Below are 17,489 nucleotides of genomic sequence, written 5' to 3' on the forward strand. Positions count from 1 at the left end.
AAAAAAAAAAAAAAAAAAAAAAAAAAAAAAAAAAAGCAGTCACTATTTTATTGTAGATGTTAAAACATTATGCTATGTCAACTGATTCACTTCAAAATATGTCATCATTTTCAGAGAACACAAAGCAGTTGCCAGAGTACAACTAGTTTTCTGAACTAAAAGATCTACATGAGAACTAAAGAAACATTTTGCAATGGAAGCTGATTTCATCCATAAGTACGTAATACGGCTGGTCCCCAAAAAGGATATTTTTCTTAAACAGAGTCCAAGTATTTGTTGACCTGACATAAACTTTAAACCTCCTACACAGCACTCATGTTAAGTGACAAAATGATCCATTTTAGCTTCAATGATTTAAAAGCCCTGAGACATATGTGCCATTATTCTTTGAAATACCTTGGAAGCAGAATTAATACCAAATAACATTCCTTACATTTGTGTAGTTTCACTGGTATTATTCTTGAATTCTAAGTACAGTGCGTTTAAAACAAATTTCTCATGCTTTCACTTTCAGCCCTGAAGTTTTTTACTCTTTATATTGGAAATATATTTGCCTTTTATGTAGAAAGTCAGTTTGTAGGTGGTTTTGGGTTGTTTTGTTTTAAAATTAACATTTAACAATTTTGGGTTTTTTTCTCCTTTGTATATCTTCTGTACATTCCTCTAGCCCTAATCAGTCTCTCCCGTATACCAGTTTTGGAGATTACAAAATGTATGCATAGACTGTGCCAAATCTCTCCTAATTTTTTCCTTCTGGAAAGGCATTATCTGTTAGCAAAGTCCTGGGCTTGTCTCATAGAAACGCTTCATTGCCTGCAATTTTAATGTTTGGGGTTTTTTTTCCTTTTAAGTACTTAAGTAGATATGCACTTTTTTTCCCACTAGCTTTTACAAATCTAATGTACTCAGAAGACTCAGCTTCTTTAGTATAACAGGAATTGTCCTAATATTTAGTAAGTCACTGAGTCAGCTTTGTCATATAAAGCTCAACTTGGTACTTTACATGTCAATGTATAAACATAGTTATTTAGTCTTTCTGAAACCAGGCAGGGCATCAAAAGGCTTGAAAGATTGCTTAATAATAAATTCCTGGGTTTATCTGTTAAAAAGAAAAAAAGACAGGACAATGAATATGAAAAAATACTGTGGCTTGGCCAGCAGAAGATAATGAATGATATATGAAAGACTAGATCAAGCTGAGCACAAACCTGAAAGCAATCTGACATGCGTTAAAGGGAAGTTGATGTTAAGGTGAAAATGAAGGAAAATTATCTTTTGTTTAGAAATGCTTCTGATTCAAGAGCTTATATTTATATAAAATGCAAGGAAAAAGCAAAGTCAGTAAAAAACAGGGAAACTCTAAGAAGCATTTCCAGAACAAGAGAAAGAATGAGATGAACTGAAAGAATCTGACAACACAAAGAAGCAGCTTCTGGAAGACATGTCATAGTGTATGACATGAATAGCAGCGTAAAGTGGAACAGTTGAATTTCACAGGATTTCTTGCCTTTTTCATGTGGAAAGCAGATTTAGAAAGGGACAGCAATAAAACTGAGCAGATCCATCGCTTTGCAGTTCATTTTTCAGGAAACTGGTTTGGGTTCTTTTTAAATTTTATTTTTTGGTATAGTATTAATAAACTTGTGTTTGAAACTTCTCACTTGCATAGTGTCTACCTCCAGATTTTCACCAGATTTCACAAATGTCTCAATATCACATAAACAGGTTGATTTTTATTTAGCATATTTTTACATTATCTATTGTATGGTTTTCTGGTCTGGAAAGTTTGATAGCTTGATATTTCTCAGAGTCATTATATCACCATATCATGATGTGTATTATGGCATTGCTTCTCCTGAGTCATGGAATGTTATGCTCCACATTAATGCAAAATTAATTTAAGTTTTAACTTCTCATTTGGGAAGAGAGTTTATTGATTACACAGGTCAGATTCAAACATTCTCTCAAAACTCTACCAGCTATTTGCTGTCAGATACTGAAACTTCACCTACAAATAACAATTTTTCAGAGGTTAAATAAGTATAAGTAACCCATGGCTGAGTTAGCCATCTCCTTAATTTGGAAACTGTGTTGTTTCTATATGGTCTTTTTCAGACAGATAGGAAGAAGTTATAATTGCCTTTTGAGCTAGCAGGATAGAAATCAGCTCTGACCCAAAGTTAAGGCTTTAGGTTATTAGCTCAAGAATAGTACTGTACTAACAACAGCTCCACAGATCCTGTATACATGCAGGCTTTCATTCTGGCAGGGCTGGAATAAATTTAGAAATGTCCTCCAAAAAAATCAGTTAGAATTAAAACTTTCTAAAAAGTTTTAGATATAAGGTGTTAATTGTTCAATGATCAATCATAGATCATTTTTAAAGTGCCCCTGAGTTTAAAAGTATTTGTAGACATGCTAGGAAATTAGTTATTTCACCTCTTTCATGTCTAAACCAGCTGCACAAGTAGAATTCACTAGGGAAAGTATGAATGTTTGTACTGATGTTTCTGAGAAACTTTTTCATTTATATGTGTGAGTTTGTTTTACATAAGTACATACTGAACTTGAGTTGGATTTAGTTACAGTTGAGTGCTTCCAGTTACAATTGTGCCTCTAGATACAGTGTGCCTTCCTCAAAGTGTTGGGTTTATTGCATGTGGTGAAGACAGCACACCTGTGGTAGTCCTCTGGGAAATCCTGGGTTGATACAGGGCACTAAGGCTATGATGAACTGCAGGGGGTTCCAAATCACAGTACATCTACCACTGGTAAGTGTCCCCTCCTTCACTGCTATCAAAGTGCTAGTGAATGCTGCCTAAATAAAGTCTCTCTGCACTTGAGAAGAGTGGGTGCTACCGCCACTGTCAGCACAGCATCCATCTCTGCAGGAAACTGAGGCTGCAATGTACTCTAAGTTTCCTGATGAGAGCTACTTTGGAAAGCATTAATGTTTTGATCTTGAGATGGCTGTGTGCAGCTGTACATTCTATAACATATTTTAAGGTGTTATTTTAAAACCCTCTATTGAGTTTGGGTAAACTAGTCCTGAGGCCATGATTATACTACGAAGCATGAAGCAGGCAGCTTGCTCGAGATCAGCAGAAAGAGAAAATGGATTAATGATGGCTTTCAAAATGTAAGGAAACTGGGTTTCAGGTTTTTATTTTTAATTGTTAGTTGCTTTTCTTTAGTTTGTTTTTTTCTTTTTTAAGTGAGACAGAGGAAATAAATGAGGAAAACATAAGTTGTGTAAGCAGAGAAGCTGACCATGATCCTGTTAAGTTGGCCAGGGTCAGTAGATGCCAGGTTTTTGTACTTTGAACTATGTCACCCACTATGGGTCTACTAAAGGAGCTCAGTCAACTCAAACTAGACCTGGAGTATATGTTTACAATCAACTATGTCCAATATCACAATATTTTTTGAAATAATCTAAAGTTTTTATAAGATTTTTTTGTAATGCAGTATGAACTTTTATTCTATATAGAGAGTGGTGACATTTTAACCCAAAAGCCCTAATAAATACAGCTTCAGGAACACAGAAATGAAATCATTCTAAGGGAACTAAGGACAACACAATTAATATTTGCTATCCAACAGAAGGGTATGACAAAAAGTTAACTGTATACTGAGAGAGCTTTTTGTTTTAATAAAACACTTTAGTAAATCTGGAAGTGTATTTTCTTCCTTTATCATGTTGTTTTGAATAGAATCTTCATAGGATAATGTGCATTTGGTAGTATTACCAGCCCTTGTGATTATCACAACTACTATGTAAGGATAAATTTGCATCTGGAATAACAGGATTTTAGGTCTCTGTTACAGAGGCTCTCAAATTAACAACCAGTCACCAAAAATTAAAAATTTGTCAACACAATTAACTAGCCCTCCATAACTGTTCAATTACAGGTCCAAATATCTGTGAGAGAAGAACAGAACACCTTCCTATGGTTTAACAACAACCCAAAACGCAGAACAAAGCCCCACTCTTTGGGGTTTAAGGACACCCCCAAAGGCTCTCTCACTGACCTGACAAGCGAGGGCTCTCACCCGAGCACCTGCTCAGGGCAGCTCCCGACCCAAGGCCCCTCGAGGAGTTTCCCTGGGCAGCGTCCTGAGCCCAGGGGAGAGTCCTCGCCCGCAGCTGCTGCTCCAGGGGACGAGCCCCAAATGGCTCCCCCAGGGGACTCCCCTGATCCCCAGGCCGAGTCTGACCTGGAGCCAACAGCGGCTCCCACTGGCCACAGGCCCCAACTGCCGGGAGGCCCCGAGAGCGAAATCAGCCCGGAGCTGCCACAGCTCCGCAGCCAAGCAGCCCCGCTTTCGCTGGGCGGGGGCACCTGTCACAGTCTCCCACTGCCACCTTCTGCTAAAGCATATTGCATAGCAGAGGAGAGGCTGCATTGCATGAAAGTGCCTTCTGTCTGAACTTGTGCAAGCGATTTCTATAGGCACCTAGGTGTATGGATGGAGAAAGTTATGAGGCTACATCAGTCTGCAGAGAGCAGCATGCAGCAGGCTCTAGGCACTGATAAGCTCCGGAGACTGGCAGTCTGGCTGGCTCTACAAGAACTGATAAACTTGAGGCACCAAAAGTTGGCGTCATCTGGCCACCTGCCCACACTGGCATCAACAGCTTGGTTGTGTAAATGGGGCCACATTCAAGAGGGTGCCACTGCTACATGTGGCCAGGCTGCAGGATTGTATATGCACCTCATGAAACGAAGGATGCTTTGAGGAGCTTTCTGGACACCCACCTAAGAGCCCCTCTGTGCTGTTATGACCCTGCACAAACATCTGGGGTTGGCCTCCCAGCCATACACAAGTGTGGAACAGTGAGTGAGTGTGCGTGTGCACGAGTGAGCTGTGTGAGAAAAGGCGTTCGTGGGCAGTGTGAATGGTTACCAGCTATTAGTAGTAAGAGAGAGATTCTTTTAATAAAAGCAGCTTTATTAATAAAAGCTCTCCTAATCAATTTTTTTTTTGTGATCTTTCTCCCGCAATTCAATTTCCTCATCAGTAAACCCCCATTTTTTTTGCCTGGTCTGTCAGCACTGCAGACATCTGCAGCCCTTGGGTTGTTCCAACAATTGGTATTATCTCACAGAATCACAGAATGGTTAAGGTTGAAAGGGAACTGAGGAGGTCATCTGGTCCAACTCCCCTGCTCAAGAATGGCCACCTAGAGCAGGGTGCTCAGGACCACGTCCAGATGGCTTTTGAATATCTCCAGGGAAGGCAACTCCACAACCTATTTGGTCAACCTGTGCCAGTGCCCGGTCACTCTCACAAAAAAAATAATTCTTGCTGTTTAGATGGACTCTACTGTGTTTCACTTTGTGCTCATTTTCCAAGTTCTTGCTGGAATAACATTAAATCAGAAAGCAAAATGTCAGACTGCAAGCATCATCCTGTATAATTATCCTATGATTTTAAGAAACTGAACAAAATGACCAGCGAGTTTTTGAACTAGACGCTGACAAGACAAAGTTCCTTTTTGTCTAGGACTTCTTCTAACTAGCCATTTCAGAGATCTCAGCCTATCAGATTTACCAGCATCAAAACATCTAATATTCCATAACTAATTCCCATATTATTCTTGTGGCTGTCTCAGATCCACATCCATATACGTAGATTATTTTCTTTAAATATATTCTCATGGTGAGATTCAGATCCAAATACCTGCACTATAGGTTATGTAGGTTAGCTAAGCTCCCACTATAGTTATTAGAGATCTTGTCAATGGAAAATGCTCTTCTAACTATTCTTTTGAACAAGTTTGACTTCTACTTTTCGTTGTAATTAATTAACTCAATTTCAGCTACTTCTCCATTGGAGCTAATAGAAGTTCAGACACCTTTGCTCACATGAAGACACCTCTACTGAAGAAAAGTAAATTTGAATCCCACTCTTAATGGTATCACAGGAGAGGAAAGAAAGCTGGCAAAATGAAACCCTGAACAACACTGTAGATGTGGTCTACCTGTCTTGATATGATGCAATTTTTTGTCAACAGATTGATGGTATCAAGATGAATCAGGGAAATAAATAGGCTTTGTAATGTCATATTGTTAAATTTTCACAACTAACTGTTCAGCTTTCCTTTTCTTTGAACTATCTTCAAGAGTAAAAATGAGTTCCAGTAACCATTGCAAGTGAGCAGTGGGTTTGTAAGATGGTGATTGTACTATAATGAATTCTTGAGTGCAACCTTTATACTAACTCTTTTTTCTTCTCATTGGGGAAATTCTCACAGAAAAGGTTTACATCCCCATTAAAATGATAATTGTGCTGTTAACAGGATTGATGGCAAATGAATGCAGTAATATATCGATGAAAACAAGAAAAAGCCTAAAAACAGTTTTACTGCAGTAGGTTAGGGGAACAGTGGCAGAATAATGATAAATAGTGCAAACCCAAGTCTAGGCAACAGGACTGTGTAAAAGTTGCCTCTACTACAAAAACATCTTAGTGCACATCATTTCGGAACTGAAGGTAACTTTCCCCCTCTAGAGGCTAATGCAAAGTACTGCTTACCTGATTCTAGTTTAGCCTCTGGCTTTACGTTTGGGTAGTACCAAATCAACCCCCAAATCTAGGGGTTGATCTGGTACTCACAATCCAGATCCAATCCTAGGAGAAATAGGCCAATAGTTTTCACTGACCTGATTGTCAAAAGTGCAGTCATAACTTCTAGTTAACGCAAGCCATCTCACATCTTCAGCCACTGCAGTTATATGTCAGCTCTTCACTTTCTTCTTTGTGACCAGCCTTTTTTTTTTTTTTTTTCCTCTCTTTTCATATTCCCAGTTTTGTGAGGGGCTGGAGCTCACTCCTCTCTTGTTTAAAGAAGACAGGAGCTTTGCAGAATTCATGCTTCAGCTCTTGTACACATCCACAATGGCTCTGGAGTTCTGCTGCCCAGTTATGGACTTTTAGTGAAATAAGATCGAGTCTAACTGTGGAAGTTTAGCAAAGCAGAGACACTCATTTCCTGTTGACAATATCTATTAAACACTTAGAAGCAGGAAGAAATCTTGTATTTTCAAAAGAGCATGATTTGGCATTCATTTAGCTTCTCCTAACCTTTCTAAGCAGGTATCAGCTCCTAGAGATGGGTTGGTATTTCATCATCTCACTGACAGTGTCATGGAGAGCCCTTTACGTTAAATGACTTAAATGCGCTCTGCACCTTAAATACATTTTCCCATGCACTGTAAAAGTCATCCCTTCCATTTCTTTGGCACTGGTACTCTACCAGTGCATGTCAGTGGCAGCTATACTATGCTTTGATATTTTACTGTAAGCACAGCACTAGGAGTACCATGTGAGTGGAAGTCAAAGCTTGTGTGCTGGATTGTTCAGTGTGCACTAGTTTTAAATAGGAGGAATGGGGCCTTGGAGGTAAGATATAGACATGACTCTATCTTTGCTAGTCAGTGCTAGGAAAAAACAATGAATTTATTGACATGAAAAGCTTGTACCGTCTCCAACGTCTGTTTTGCGCTGAGCTAATGAAATGAATGTGGCGTACCAAAGACACTGACTGCTGAGAAGTGCATCCTCTTTCCCTTTTTAAAAATCTTGCTATGCAGTATAACTGGAAGTCAGCTTTATCATGAAATCACTGGTTTTACTGCTTAAATCAATAACTTACAGTATGAATCAGGTATGGATTGCATGAATATAATTCCTTGCTAATTGCTACTGTGGACATACTAGCTATTTTGCCTTAAAAAGGAGATGGAAATGTGTTTCATTCGTATCTACTCCACTTTCATCTCATATTCCTTCTCTTTGTTTAGAAAGTCTTATTTATGAAAATAAAAGTGAATGGTGCCAAATCAGGGCGATTCATTAAATAAATGGAATAGAGGAAAATTGGATTCCAACTGGCCAGGCTTACTTAAGTGAAAATCAGTCCAAGAAACTGCAATCTCTTCGGAACAATAACGGGAAACGTTGATTTTTCTCCTGCCCATAGAGTCCATAGAAGAGTAGAAGAAATCTTATGGCAGAGACTGAATACTTCAGTTGTTTCAGTCACAGCAAAGGTTTCATTCCATTATAACTGCAGTAATTGCGTGTACTGAAGTCTAGCAGGGAAATGCTGCCCACTGTATTTATCTTTATATCGGAAACTTTACATTGCCTGCCTATGCAGTGTCAGCTCATATCATTCTTTGTGAAATGTAGGGATGGAATTGGGGCATGTGGATCATGATTTGTGGGTTCAATATACCATAAACTCCTCTGGTTTCAGCTAACAAATTCGGTCTGATTTTATTTAACAGTTCACACAGGACACATGTGCTCGGGTGAAAAACTACCTTGTTTTCAGTTAGTATGGGTCAACTTGTAAGAAAATAAACACATCCACAATTTACATACATTAGCTTAGCATGGAGTATTACAAAGTATCACTGTTTTATGCTGGGATAAGTGCTAATTAATTTGCATTAAGTTATCTGCATTAGTTTCAGACTACCATTTTACAATTATTTCTGCTGCAAGCCACAATGTGTACATGCGTTTTTAAGAAACAAATCCCACTTGTTTGGTTTGGTTTGCTGTTTTGTTTTGTTTTTTTTTTTCTTTTAAAGTCCTGTGTCTGAGTAGATTTTGTATCACTGCTATAGGAAAAAGACTTTATTTTTTTCTTCTGTTCTTTTTCTTGGATTTTAAGGGTTTGCATCAAGATACTTTCATCAATAAAATGACATAGAAAAGATGTTTTCAAACACATTATTGCTGTGGCAGGATATGTAGCCATAGTATGTGCACAGTGACAGTAGTCTGGGCAATGATTCAGATCTGCATCATGGCTGAAATCATTCTCTGTGCTTTCAGAGAGCAGTCACTGCATATCTAGATACTCCATTTATGCGTAATATGGTTTTTCTGGGGGGTTTTGGGGGCAGCTAGGGGGCAACAACATTCTTTTATATCTCAGGCTCTGGAAAGAAAAATGTCGAGATTAGTTTTTCTCTATTCTTTAGTTTATGATAAAGCTTTATATGATAAAGCTTGAGACCCCACAGACTGGAAGTGTCAGGTAATGGATTGTGTTCACTATCTTGAATTGCAGAAAGCAATTCTCTCCAGTACATTTTTCGCATTTTGAGGAGTTTTTCTCCCGTGTTCACTTACAACATTAACCATGTTCTCAGTCCTCAGGAAATTTACCTCATTTAAACAAATATTTAATTATTAAAGCCAAGCACACTTTCCTCCTGTCTTCCAGTAGTAGAAGTTGTATATCCAGAGGTTAACTGGTAAATATTTTCCCAATAATTTTCTGAATCAGTTATGGTATTACAAGTTCAGGGTTTCTGTGGCCTAAACCATTCACCTAGAATCTTGTATCTGTTGATTATTGCAATCAGGTAACAAAATCCTTTTTAAGATGAAGTAGTTTAAAAATGGTACTAGAAGTTTCTAGTGAAGTGCCTAGATTGCCCAACTACCTTTTTCCAGGCACTACTAATAAATACATTCGATTCCTATAAATGCCAAGTGAACTCATGTGGACACATATTAGGGTAAAACAGTCAACCACAATCTGCCTGTTGTGCTTTTCCACGAGAATGTAGCTCCTGCATCCCTCTCCCCTCCCACTTGTCAGGTGATGAGAAGGAGGACAGCCTGAGGGTCGCACATGCTGTCTTGGTGAGCTAACGGGGAACTGGTAGACTGCTCCTAGCAACCGGCCTTGTTTTTCAAACATGCTCACATCACTGTCTTGCATGACGGAACATTACCTACAAAGGCGGTTTTTTTGGCCATGTTTGTTTCAGAATTAGCCTGACACCTTGGTACTGCAATAACAGCCCTAGCTGATATTGTGACCATACTTTTTCAGAGCTAACTAGTCTTTTAGTTGTGTCTATGGATTTACAAGCGAATCTCTGAGTATAACTGCTCAAAGTTACTAAATATGTCTCTGTTAAGAACATGGAATTTCTAAAGATGGAGCAAAGTACTTCAAAGAAATTCTGAATTCTGGTCCCAGTGCAAGTTGGGGAGGGTTCATTCTGGTACCACCAGGGCCACTGATGTGCTTTCCTGTTCTCTGTTCAGATGAGAGTCAACCAGTGAAACCCTAATTTATACTTTTCGGTGTCAGCAAGAATAATTCCAGCTCTCTTCTCTTTTTTAAAACAGATAATTTTTGAAAAAAAAAATGAAAGAATGAACACTAGAATAGACAACTTAGGTCTGTTATTTGTTATGATCAAGAAAATCTTTCTTAAATTATATAATCTAAAAAAGCATTCTGCAAATTTCTAATTATTGTTCTTATGTACAACCTCAGAACAAATGCTTATACTCAAGATATAAGCTTCTGAAAACAGAGGTTCATTTAAAAAAATAGTAAAATTCCTATTTAATTGTGGTATTTCTCTCTTAAACTGTAAATTAGCTTCTCATAGTGTTTAAGATTTTAATCTCTAGATCCTGTTTTATATCTTTACAAAACTATGGAGAAGAAAAACTCCAAAATGTAATACTAAGTGTTCTATTTTTATTTTCCATATATATATATATATGATTAAAATTTGATGTTGATGATAATGTGGTATTTGGTGCCAGGTTTGGTTTTGATTTTTTGGTTTTTTTTGTTTTTCTAATATTAAATTAGTGTTAAAGATTTTTTTTTCACTGTTTTAATTTCAGATTTGGATTCTCTAACAGGGCATGCATTTCCAGGTAAAGTGGACAGTTAGATTAGATTATATTATTTGTTTGTTTTATATTGAATTTATTGAGGGGGTGGGGGGCAGGGATGTTAAAATTTAATTGGTGTTCTTCTGACAGTATTTTGTTACATGTCAAAATTGTATTGTTAGGGTTTTTTAAATTTCAGATAAATGAAGAAGAGGTAACTATTACATGCACTAGTTTACAGAATAGAATTGAAAATATGCTTTAAATGTTAACTATAGTATCTTTAATATTAAACAAACCGAGGGGGGAGAAGCATTAATCCAAAATACCAAATTGTAATGAAAATATTTTAAGTTAATTCAAACTTGCATGTGGTTCTCTAAGGAAGAAAAAAACCCACTTGGTAGTGGTTAAGGAAAATTAAGATTCAACAAATACAAGATTGAGTTTCCAGTTCTTTTACTAGAAATGTATAGGGAAAAGATTTTGAACAGTAAGAACATCATTTTCAGTAGAGAATCAATAAAAGATAAGAACAAAATTATGCTAATTCTCTGGATGCTACTGTAAACATCCATTTTTTTATGTTGTGTGGAAAAACTTTAAGAACAGTCCACTAAATTAAAAATTTTAAAATCTTGTACTTAACAATTCAAACATTTTGAGTTGGGAATTTTTTAGCAGAAATACGAGAGCAGAGAATTTGATGCTCGGTGATCACATGAACTTCTGTGTTACTCTAGTAAAAATTTTGGCACAGGAGGAATATAAATGAACACACTGTGAGATAAGGTAAATCTCTGCTGAAAATGTGCAGATGCTTCCTGTACTCAAAATTCTCTTGAGTAATCTTTCAGATGAACAGGTTGTGAAAGCTAAGGCATAATTTTTGTATTCCAAAGAGATTTAGTCAAAATTTTTAATTATATTTATCATTAGAACAATATTAGACTTCATTATGTAATTGGCTTCTAATGTGTCTATTGCATAATATAATATTCCTCCTTCAGTTTTTTGTTTAAAAGAGTATTGTTCAAAAATTATGGGACAGTAGATTTATGTGAGGTTTTCCAAGCATTCTTGCATCGTGGGCATTAGGTATGCTATAAGAATCTTGATAGAACAAATGATCAAAAAAGATAAGAAATTCATTATCATGAAATTTGTGTGCAGTATGGAGCAGAGCAGGGTACAGAGTCTGTCATACCTATTTGTACTCAATGTTGTGTTCTGAGAAGTCTGGTTTGATTTGAGTAAGGATACTCATGGAATAACGTACTGCTTAATAGGGCCATCTTGTAAATATGATCACAATTGCTGTCAAATATATATGCATGTATCAACAAGAGAGATAGACAAGCAGTATCAATGTATTTTTTTCTGTCCTTTTTAAAAATTGAGTCTGCTTTTGTTTTTACATCAATATTTTGTGTTACTTGATAGTACTATCATGGTGTGTCCCAGTCTTACTTTGAAATATGACAATCTTAACATAATAATAATGACCAATACTGACAACAGAGCTTTATATTAATATGTGTGCTTCAGAATTATGGTAAAAAGAAATTATCCTTATTGTGCATGGAAAATGTCCTGAACTGTAGAGCAGGTGAATTATATGCCTGTGTTACATGGCAAGTGCAGCTGTGCACAACTCTATCAAACGGCCCGTCATTTAGCACAGACAGAAATATCTTTGAATCTAACTCACTGTCAAAGGGATGTAGGATAATAGTATAGGTAGCTGAGAAGAATTAAAGCCTAGAAATGTGGACTTGACTTATATAGATCTTTATTTGGAGACTCAATAGTATGGACATGCCACTGTGCAGCCCACAGAAATTGCTAGATGAACCATTGCTTATTTTATGTTTTATTTGACAGAGTTGAGACATACTCTTTTACACAAAACTGTAAAAGCAGCAGAATGTCCTGTCTTGTCTTCAGCTTTACTTGCATTTAATAATTAAGTCATGACAGTATTCGGCTAAAATAGTGTAGATTGTAGTTAAAGATGTAGCTAAATTAAACAGCAAAAGGGATGCTTATGTATCTAGTTATACTGGAAAATACAGAACACTGAATCCATCCTGGTACCTGTGTGTAAACGTGATAACTCTAGGTAGGCTAAAGCATGTTAATTTTCAGGAGACAGAAAAGGTCAAGGTGTTACTTATGCTTCTTCAATAGCAATTAGTTAATTAGATATGTCCAGATGATCTTAGTGTATTAACAGGTGAAATGAATCTCACACTGAACAAACACAAAACAAACTCAATTGAGAATTCTATTTATCTTACCTTGGGGAAAGTACTCTCTTTGGACTAATCTAGCAAGATTCATTAACAAGACCTCTAAGGGTATGGTGATCCAATAGTTCTTCATTTGACCCTTGGCCAGTGCTCTGCAGCAGCAGAGCCTGAAATGACTCCTCCCAAAAAGTCACATAGCTGTGTTAGTGCAGTGCTGAGTGGGTGCTAATGCCAGGCCCTTTGCCGGGCAGACAAATCAAACCTGGCTCAGCACTGACCTAGTCAAGCAGTTCCTAGGTCAGAAGTGTTTTGCATCCAGATGCCTTCAAATTCATGTGAGCTCACATTAAGGTATGACTGCTTGGTGAATTTCAGGCTAAGAAAAAGTACTTTCCCTATCACCACTGGCCACTGCATCAGCTCCTGCTGTGTTTTCTGTAGATGTGGGCAATCTTTGCTACTTCAGAGACAGATCCAAATATAAACCACACCAAAGTATCTGTCTGTTTTTTTATGTGAAAGGAAAAAGAAATTCTTTATAACCCTTGCAGTTGATCAGCTGAAACCCTAAAGTATGAGATTTGATTATAGTCATTGTCTTAATGCAGAGCTGCAAGTGTTATGGGCATGTTGAGATCTTCCAGAAGCTGGATTAAAGCATCTCTTTTACAATGATATCTAATCTCGTCCTAAAGCTCCAAGCAATGGCGAGTCCACCAGCTCCCCTGGTAAGCCGTTCCAATATTTAATTACCCTTAGTGCTAGGAAATTGCAATGTTGTGGAAAGGTTGAATTTGTCTAATTTCAGCTGCCAGTCTTCCTTTTGCTATGCCTTTGTCAGTAAGACTGAAAAGTCTCCATTTTTCAGGTATGTTTTCTGAACAAGTGTCTATGAAAAACTGATTATTTGCAGTGACCTGTTGAAAAGCCTATGCACACAGAAGCTTGTGCACCTTTTCTGGCTCTGCCACCTGGCCTAATGAAAATATTGCCTTGATCTGCAAACCTTGCATCTTCCATATCTTTAGATCATCACAATTTTAACACCCCTATGACTACTAAAAATTTATGTATAGTAGTCAAGGCACCTTTTAACTTCTGTTCTGGTAAATTGGATATGTTGTACTCAAGGCTCACACTGTAAGACTGGTTTTCTGACAGCTGTCCTAGGAACTGTCTCCATTTTTTCAAAACCTATGAGAATAGAGAATATATTAATGTAGAAAATTTCTAAATGCTGTATATAGAAGCAAAGTAATTTCTTATTTGTACATAACACCTCCTTTCTCATTCTCCCTTTTTAGGCATTTAGCTACAGTTCAGAACTGCCAGCTCAGGTTGCAGTGATTGTCTGTGTCAAGCAATCTAAGTGGTGATTCTAAAATTCAGTTGATAGAATAGAAGTGAATATCTTTCCCCTAGTTTGATGTGGCTAACGTGAAATTAGAGGTGGAAGGGAATGCCTCTTATGGCAGCATATGAAATCTAGTTTCTTCCAATCTTCTCATACCTGGCTGGGCACCTAGTTTTGGGTGATCATTAATCCAAAGAGGAAGAAGGATTAGCCAGCGTGTGTGTTTAGGGAGCAGGATGAAAAAATGGATAAAGTCTTAAAAGCACCGCTTGCAACCACTGCATTGGAGCTGGACTCAGGTGGATGTTTATTGCTGACAGTTTATTAAGTAGACAAAAGTCCGTACACAAGCTTGTTTTAATTGTTGCAGAGATAATAAATAATGCATGCATAGGGAAGGCGATACGACCTGTCAACATCCCTTCTGCTCCGCGGGCTTCTGTTATGACACATCAAGGGACATGTCCAGCGTGGTGGGAGGGTCTCGGGCGAGCTGAGAGGGAGCTCCCAGGAGGCTCTTCAATTTCCCAACTATATACCCATTTTATGCATGGTGCTTTTTGATAAGCAACGAGGGTTGGCTTCAACTGGTCTCAAGAGAACAAGCATGACTTTACAAAAAAGAGAAGCAAGACTGCTGTTGTCCTTCCAGAGATTTTTTCCCCTGTACGTACTGGAGCCCTTTCTGGTACCTTGTTTGGATACCTTACCCGCTAGTGCTGGTTTTACTTCATTCACAGGTTATTTTAGCTTCCCCTTCATGGGTACTTCCAGTGGCTGCTCAGGCTCTTGACGTGAGTGCTAGGCCGTGAGTGATTTCTGGTAGATAAGGTGAGTGGAGTGACAGAGGCTTATCACCATCAACCATAAGCTGACCGTCAGGCCTCTGCCCAGCTCTGTCCTACAGTCTGGTGAATAAATATTTGCTCATCTTCAGCATCTGTGGGTTGGTGTCATCTCCCACAGCATGTATGGATATGAAATTTCCTCCTAACTTTCAGGATCCTGCTGAACAGAAAATGTGGTTCTGGCAGTCTCTGTAATGAAAGACTTTTTCTCAGTGTTCTTAACCAAGCTACTTTTCTCAGATAATTACATTCCTTTATAATCCCACCCATGCTTTCAGGCAGAACACTGAGAGGTCTAGGTTCCAGGATTATTTTTGTCTGTGTGACAGATAAGTGTGCCACAAAACTAGCTCACAGAACAGAATTTCTCATACGGTAGGTCTAAGTCCTTTGTTCCCAGATGTCCCAGTCTTCTATTTATTTGCTTTAAAAGACATTTTGATGGCAATAGCTTGTCCAACCTGTTGCAGTAGTTTGTCCAAAGCAATTATTTCCTTTCCTTAGAATATTATTTCCTGAATAGTCAGGAAGACATGGAGTTTTGGACTCTAGTTCTTACTTGAAGGGTAAGTTATGTATTTTGTATTACAGTCTTTGGATAGATGCATAAAACTACAGTGAATATAAAGGCCAAACTGAGATCCCCGAGTCCCAGAGGAGTGTCCTTAGGAGTGGACTGCTCACTCCTTGTGTCTGTTGCAGCATAGTTGTTGCATACCTTGCATTCCTTTTCTGTGCAATAGCCCAGAGGTTAAAGGAGAATGGCTCTATCCCAGGTCCCCTTGTATACAGAGGAAGTAATAGTTGTTATTAAAAAAAAAAAAAAAAAAAAAAAAAAAAGCTTACTCAAATGTGAACTCATACCCTTGGAATTGCAAAGGCACCAAGTACTTACTGCTACACTGAGTTATGCCCCATTCAAATGCATCCCTCAAACCGCATCCCTATACCCAATATCTTATATTAATTCACTTAAAAGACTGAAAATATACCTTTAATACATAGGAGCTCCATGGAGAGGGTAGTTAATAGCAGTTGTCTGTTTTGCTTTCCAATGGCTGTGAAGCCTGCCTGTGAATTCCTGTGCTGATCACATATGCATTAATTAGGTGCCACCTGAGTTAGGAATCTACAGTAGATAATCCAAATGCACCTTCTGCCACTCTGTTGAATTTTCTCTTAATTCTGCTTTAGCATGGAGTGTTTTATCCTTTCCTTACTAGCACTCCGAAACATTCAAACTCTTCAATAAGAATCACAGACTTTGTTTTTCATTGTGTTAATGATGAATACTGTTTTGTTATATTTCATCTGAATAGGCTTGAGGTTTTATGAAATACCTCAGGGACAATGCTGTAGCTGGTTATTTATTCTAACAGTTCTTCATTGTGGGCGATGTAATGCTGGATTTCAACTTCAAAATGTTTTGGGGTTTTTTCTTCTGAAAGTCATTTAATAGTCTAGGGAAAAGACTGTTGTCTTCAGCACTCAGTAGGCCTAAGATAGAGCTAAGTGGAAAGAGCATTCTCAGGTCTTTGTATATAGCTCAAGCTATGGTAGGAATATGGCACATGCAGTCCTGTGGGAAGAATTTAGAGAAAGAAGGTCTCAAATGATAATCAGTGTGAACACAAATTATCCATTCTAGTTCCTGGGTGTATCTGGTCAAGGTAGTTGGTTGGTGACCTGCTCATTTTCCAGAAGAAATAACACTTTGTCCTTATAATGAGCATCATTTCACAGTTTAGTTAATAGCCTACTGAACTGTGCACTTTAATATTCACAGATCTGCCTGGTCTAAATGTTAAGTGGACATTTCATTCACTACAACCGTACTGGGGCTTTGTGGCTGAAATCAAAGTTTATCTGAAAGTGTCTGCTCAGCCATATTATTTGCAGTTACTGTAGCATTGAGTCGGAAGTGCAGAAAGTCTCACCTTTATCCTTTTTCTTTGCCTTGGCCCAAAGTATGTGTAAGGTTGGGTAGAATATTAATGAAGAATGAATGTTTTAGAACAAATAATGTGGAATGGAACTTAGTCCAGGAGTATCAACAACGGAATATCAAAGTTCAATGTTATTTGATTCAAGGTGACAGATATTTAAAAAGCAAATTTGGAGAAATTAGTATTTCACAGATACTTTTGGCTAGCTATCCTCTTGATTTTATCCAGGGAAATACCTGCCCAGTGAATTGAAGTCTGGTTAAATGTGGTTTGGTTTTTTTTCCCTTAACCTTTCTACTGAACTTTAGTAACATTATTTTTGATTTACACCAAGTTCAAAAAGAGCAAGATATTTCATCTTAGGCTGAAAACAAGCTTGATTAAAAAAAAAAAAAAAAAAAAAAAAAAAAAAAAAAAA

At 37.6% G+C, this 17,489-nt stretch overlaps 1 protein-coding gene across 4 annotated transcripts in view; it reads left to right on the forward strand.

Annotated features, from left to right (window-relative positions):
- Nucleotides 1-17,489, forward strand: part of DLGAP2 (DLG associated protein 2) — a 312,584-nt gene that overhangs the window by 138,235 nt on the left and 156,860 nt on the right. Inside the window, exon 3 of one of the 4 annotated variants that reach the window (XM_026845663.1) lies at nucleotides 10,681-10,713. The exons of 1 other annotated variant lie outside the window; for it this stretch is intronic. In XM_026845663.1, the coding sequence (XP_026701464.1) occupies nucleotides 10,681-10,713 (33 nt within the window). Of the gene's footprint in view, nucleotides 1-10,680; nucleotides 10,714-13,546; nucleotides 13,652-17,489 lie in introns of those variants that run through there. 2 more of the 4 variants (XM_026845661.1, XM_026845662.1) reach the window with 2 other exon arrangements.

The sequence above is a fragment of the Athene cunicularia genome (genome assembly GCF_003259725.1).
Source record: "Athene cunicularia isolate RWA chromosome 3 unlocalized genomic scaffold, athCun1 chr3_part1, whole genome shotgun sequence".
NCBI classification, from domain to species: Eukaryota; Metazoa; Chordata; class Aves; order Strigiformes; family Strigidae; genus Athene; species Athene cunicularia.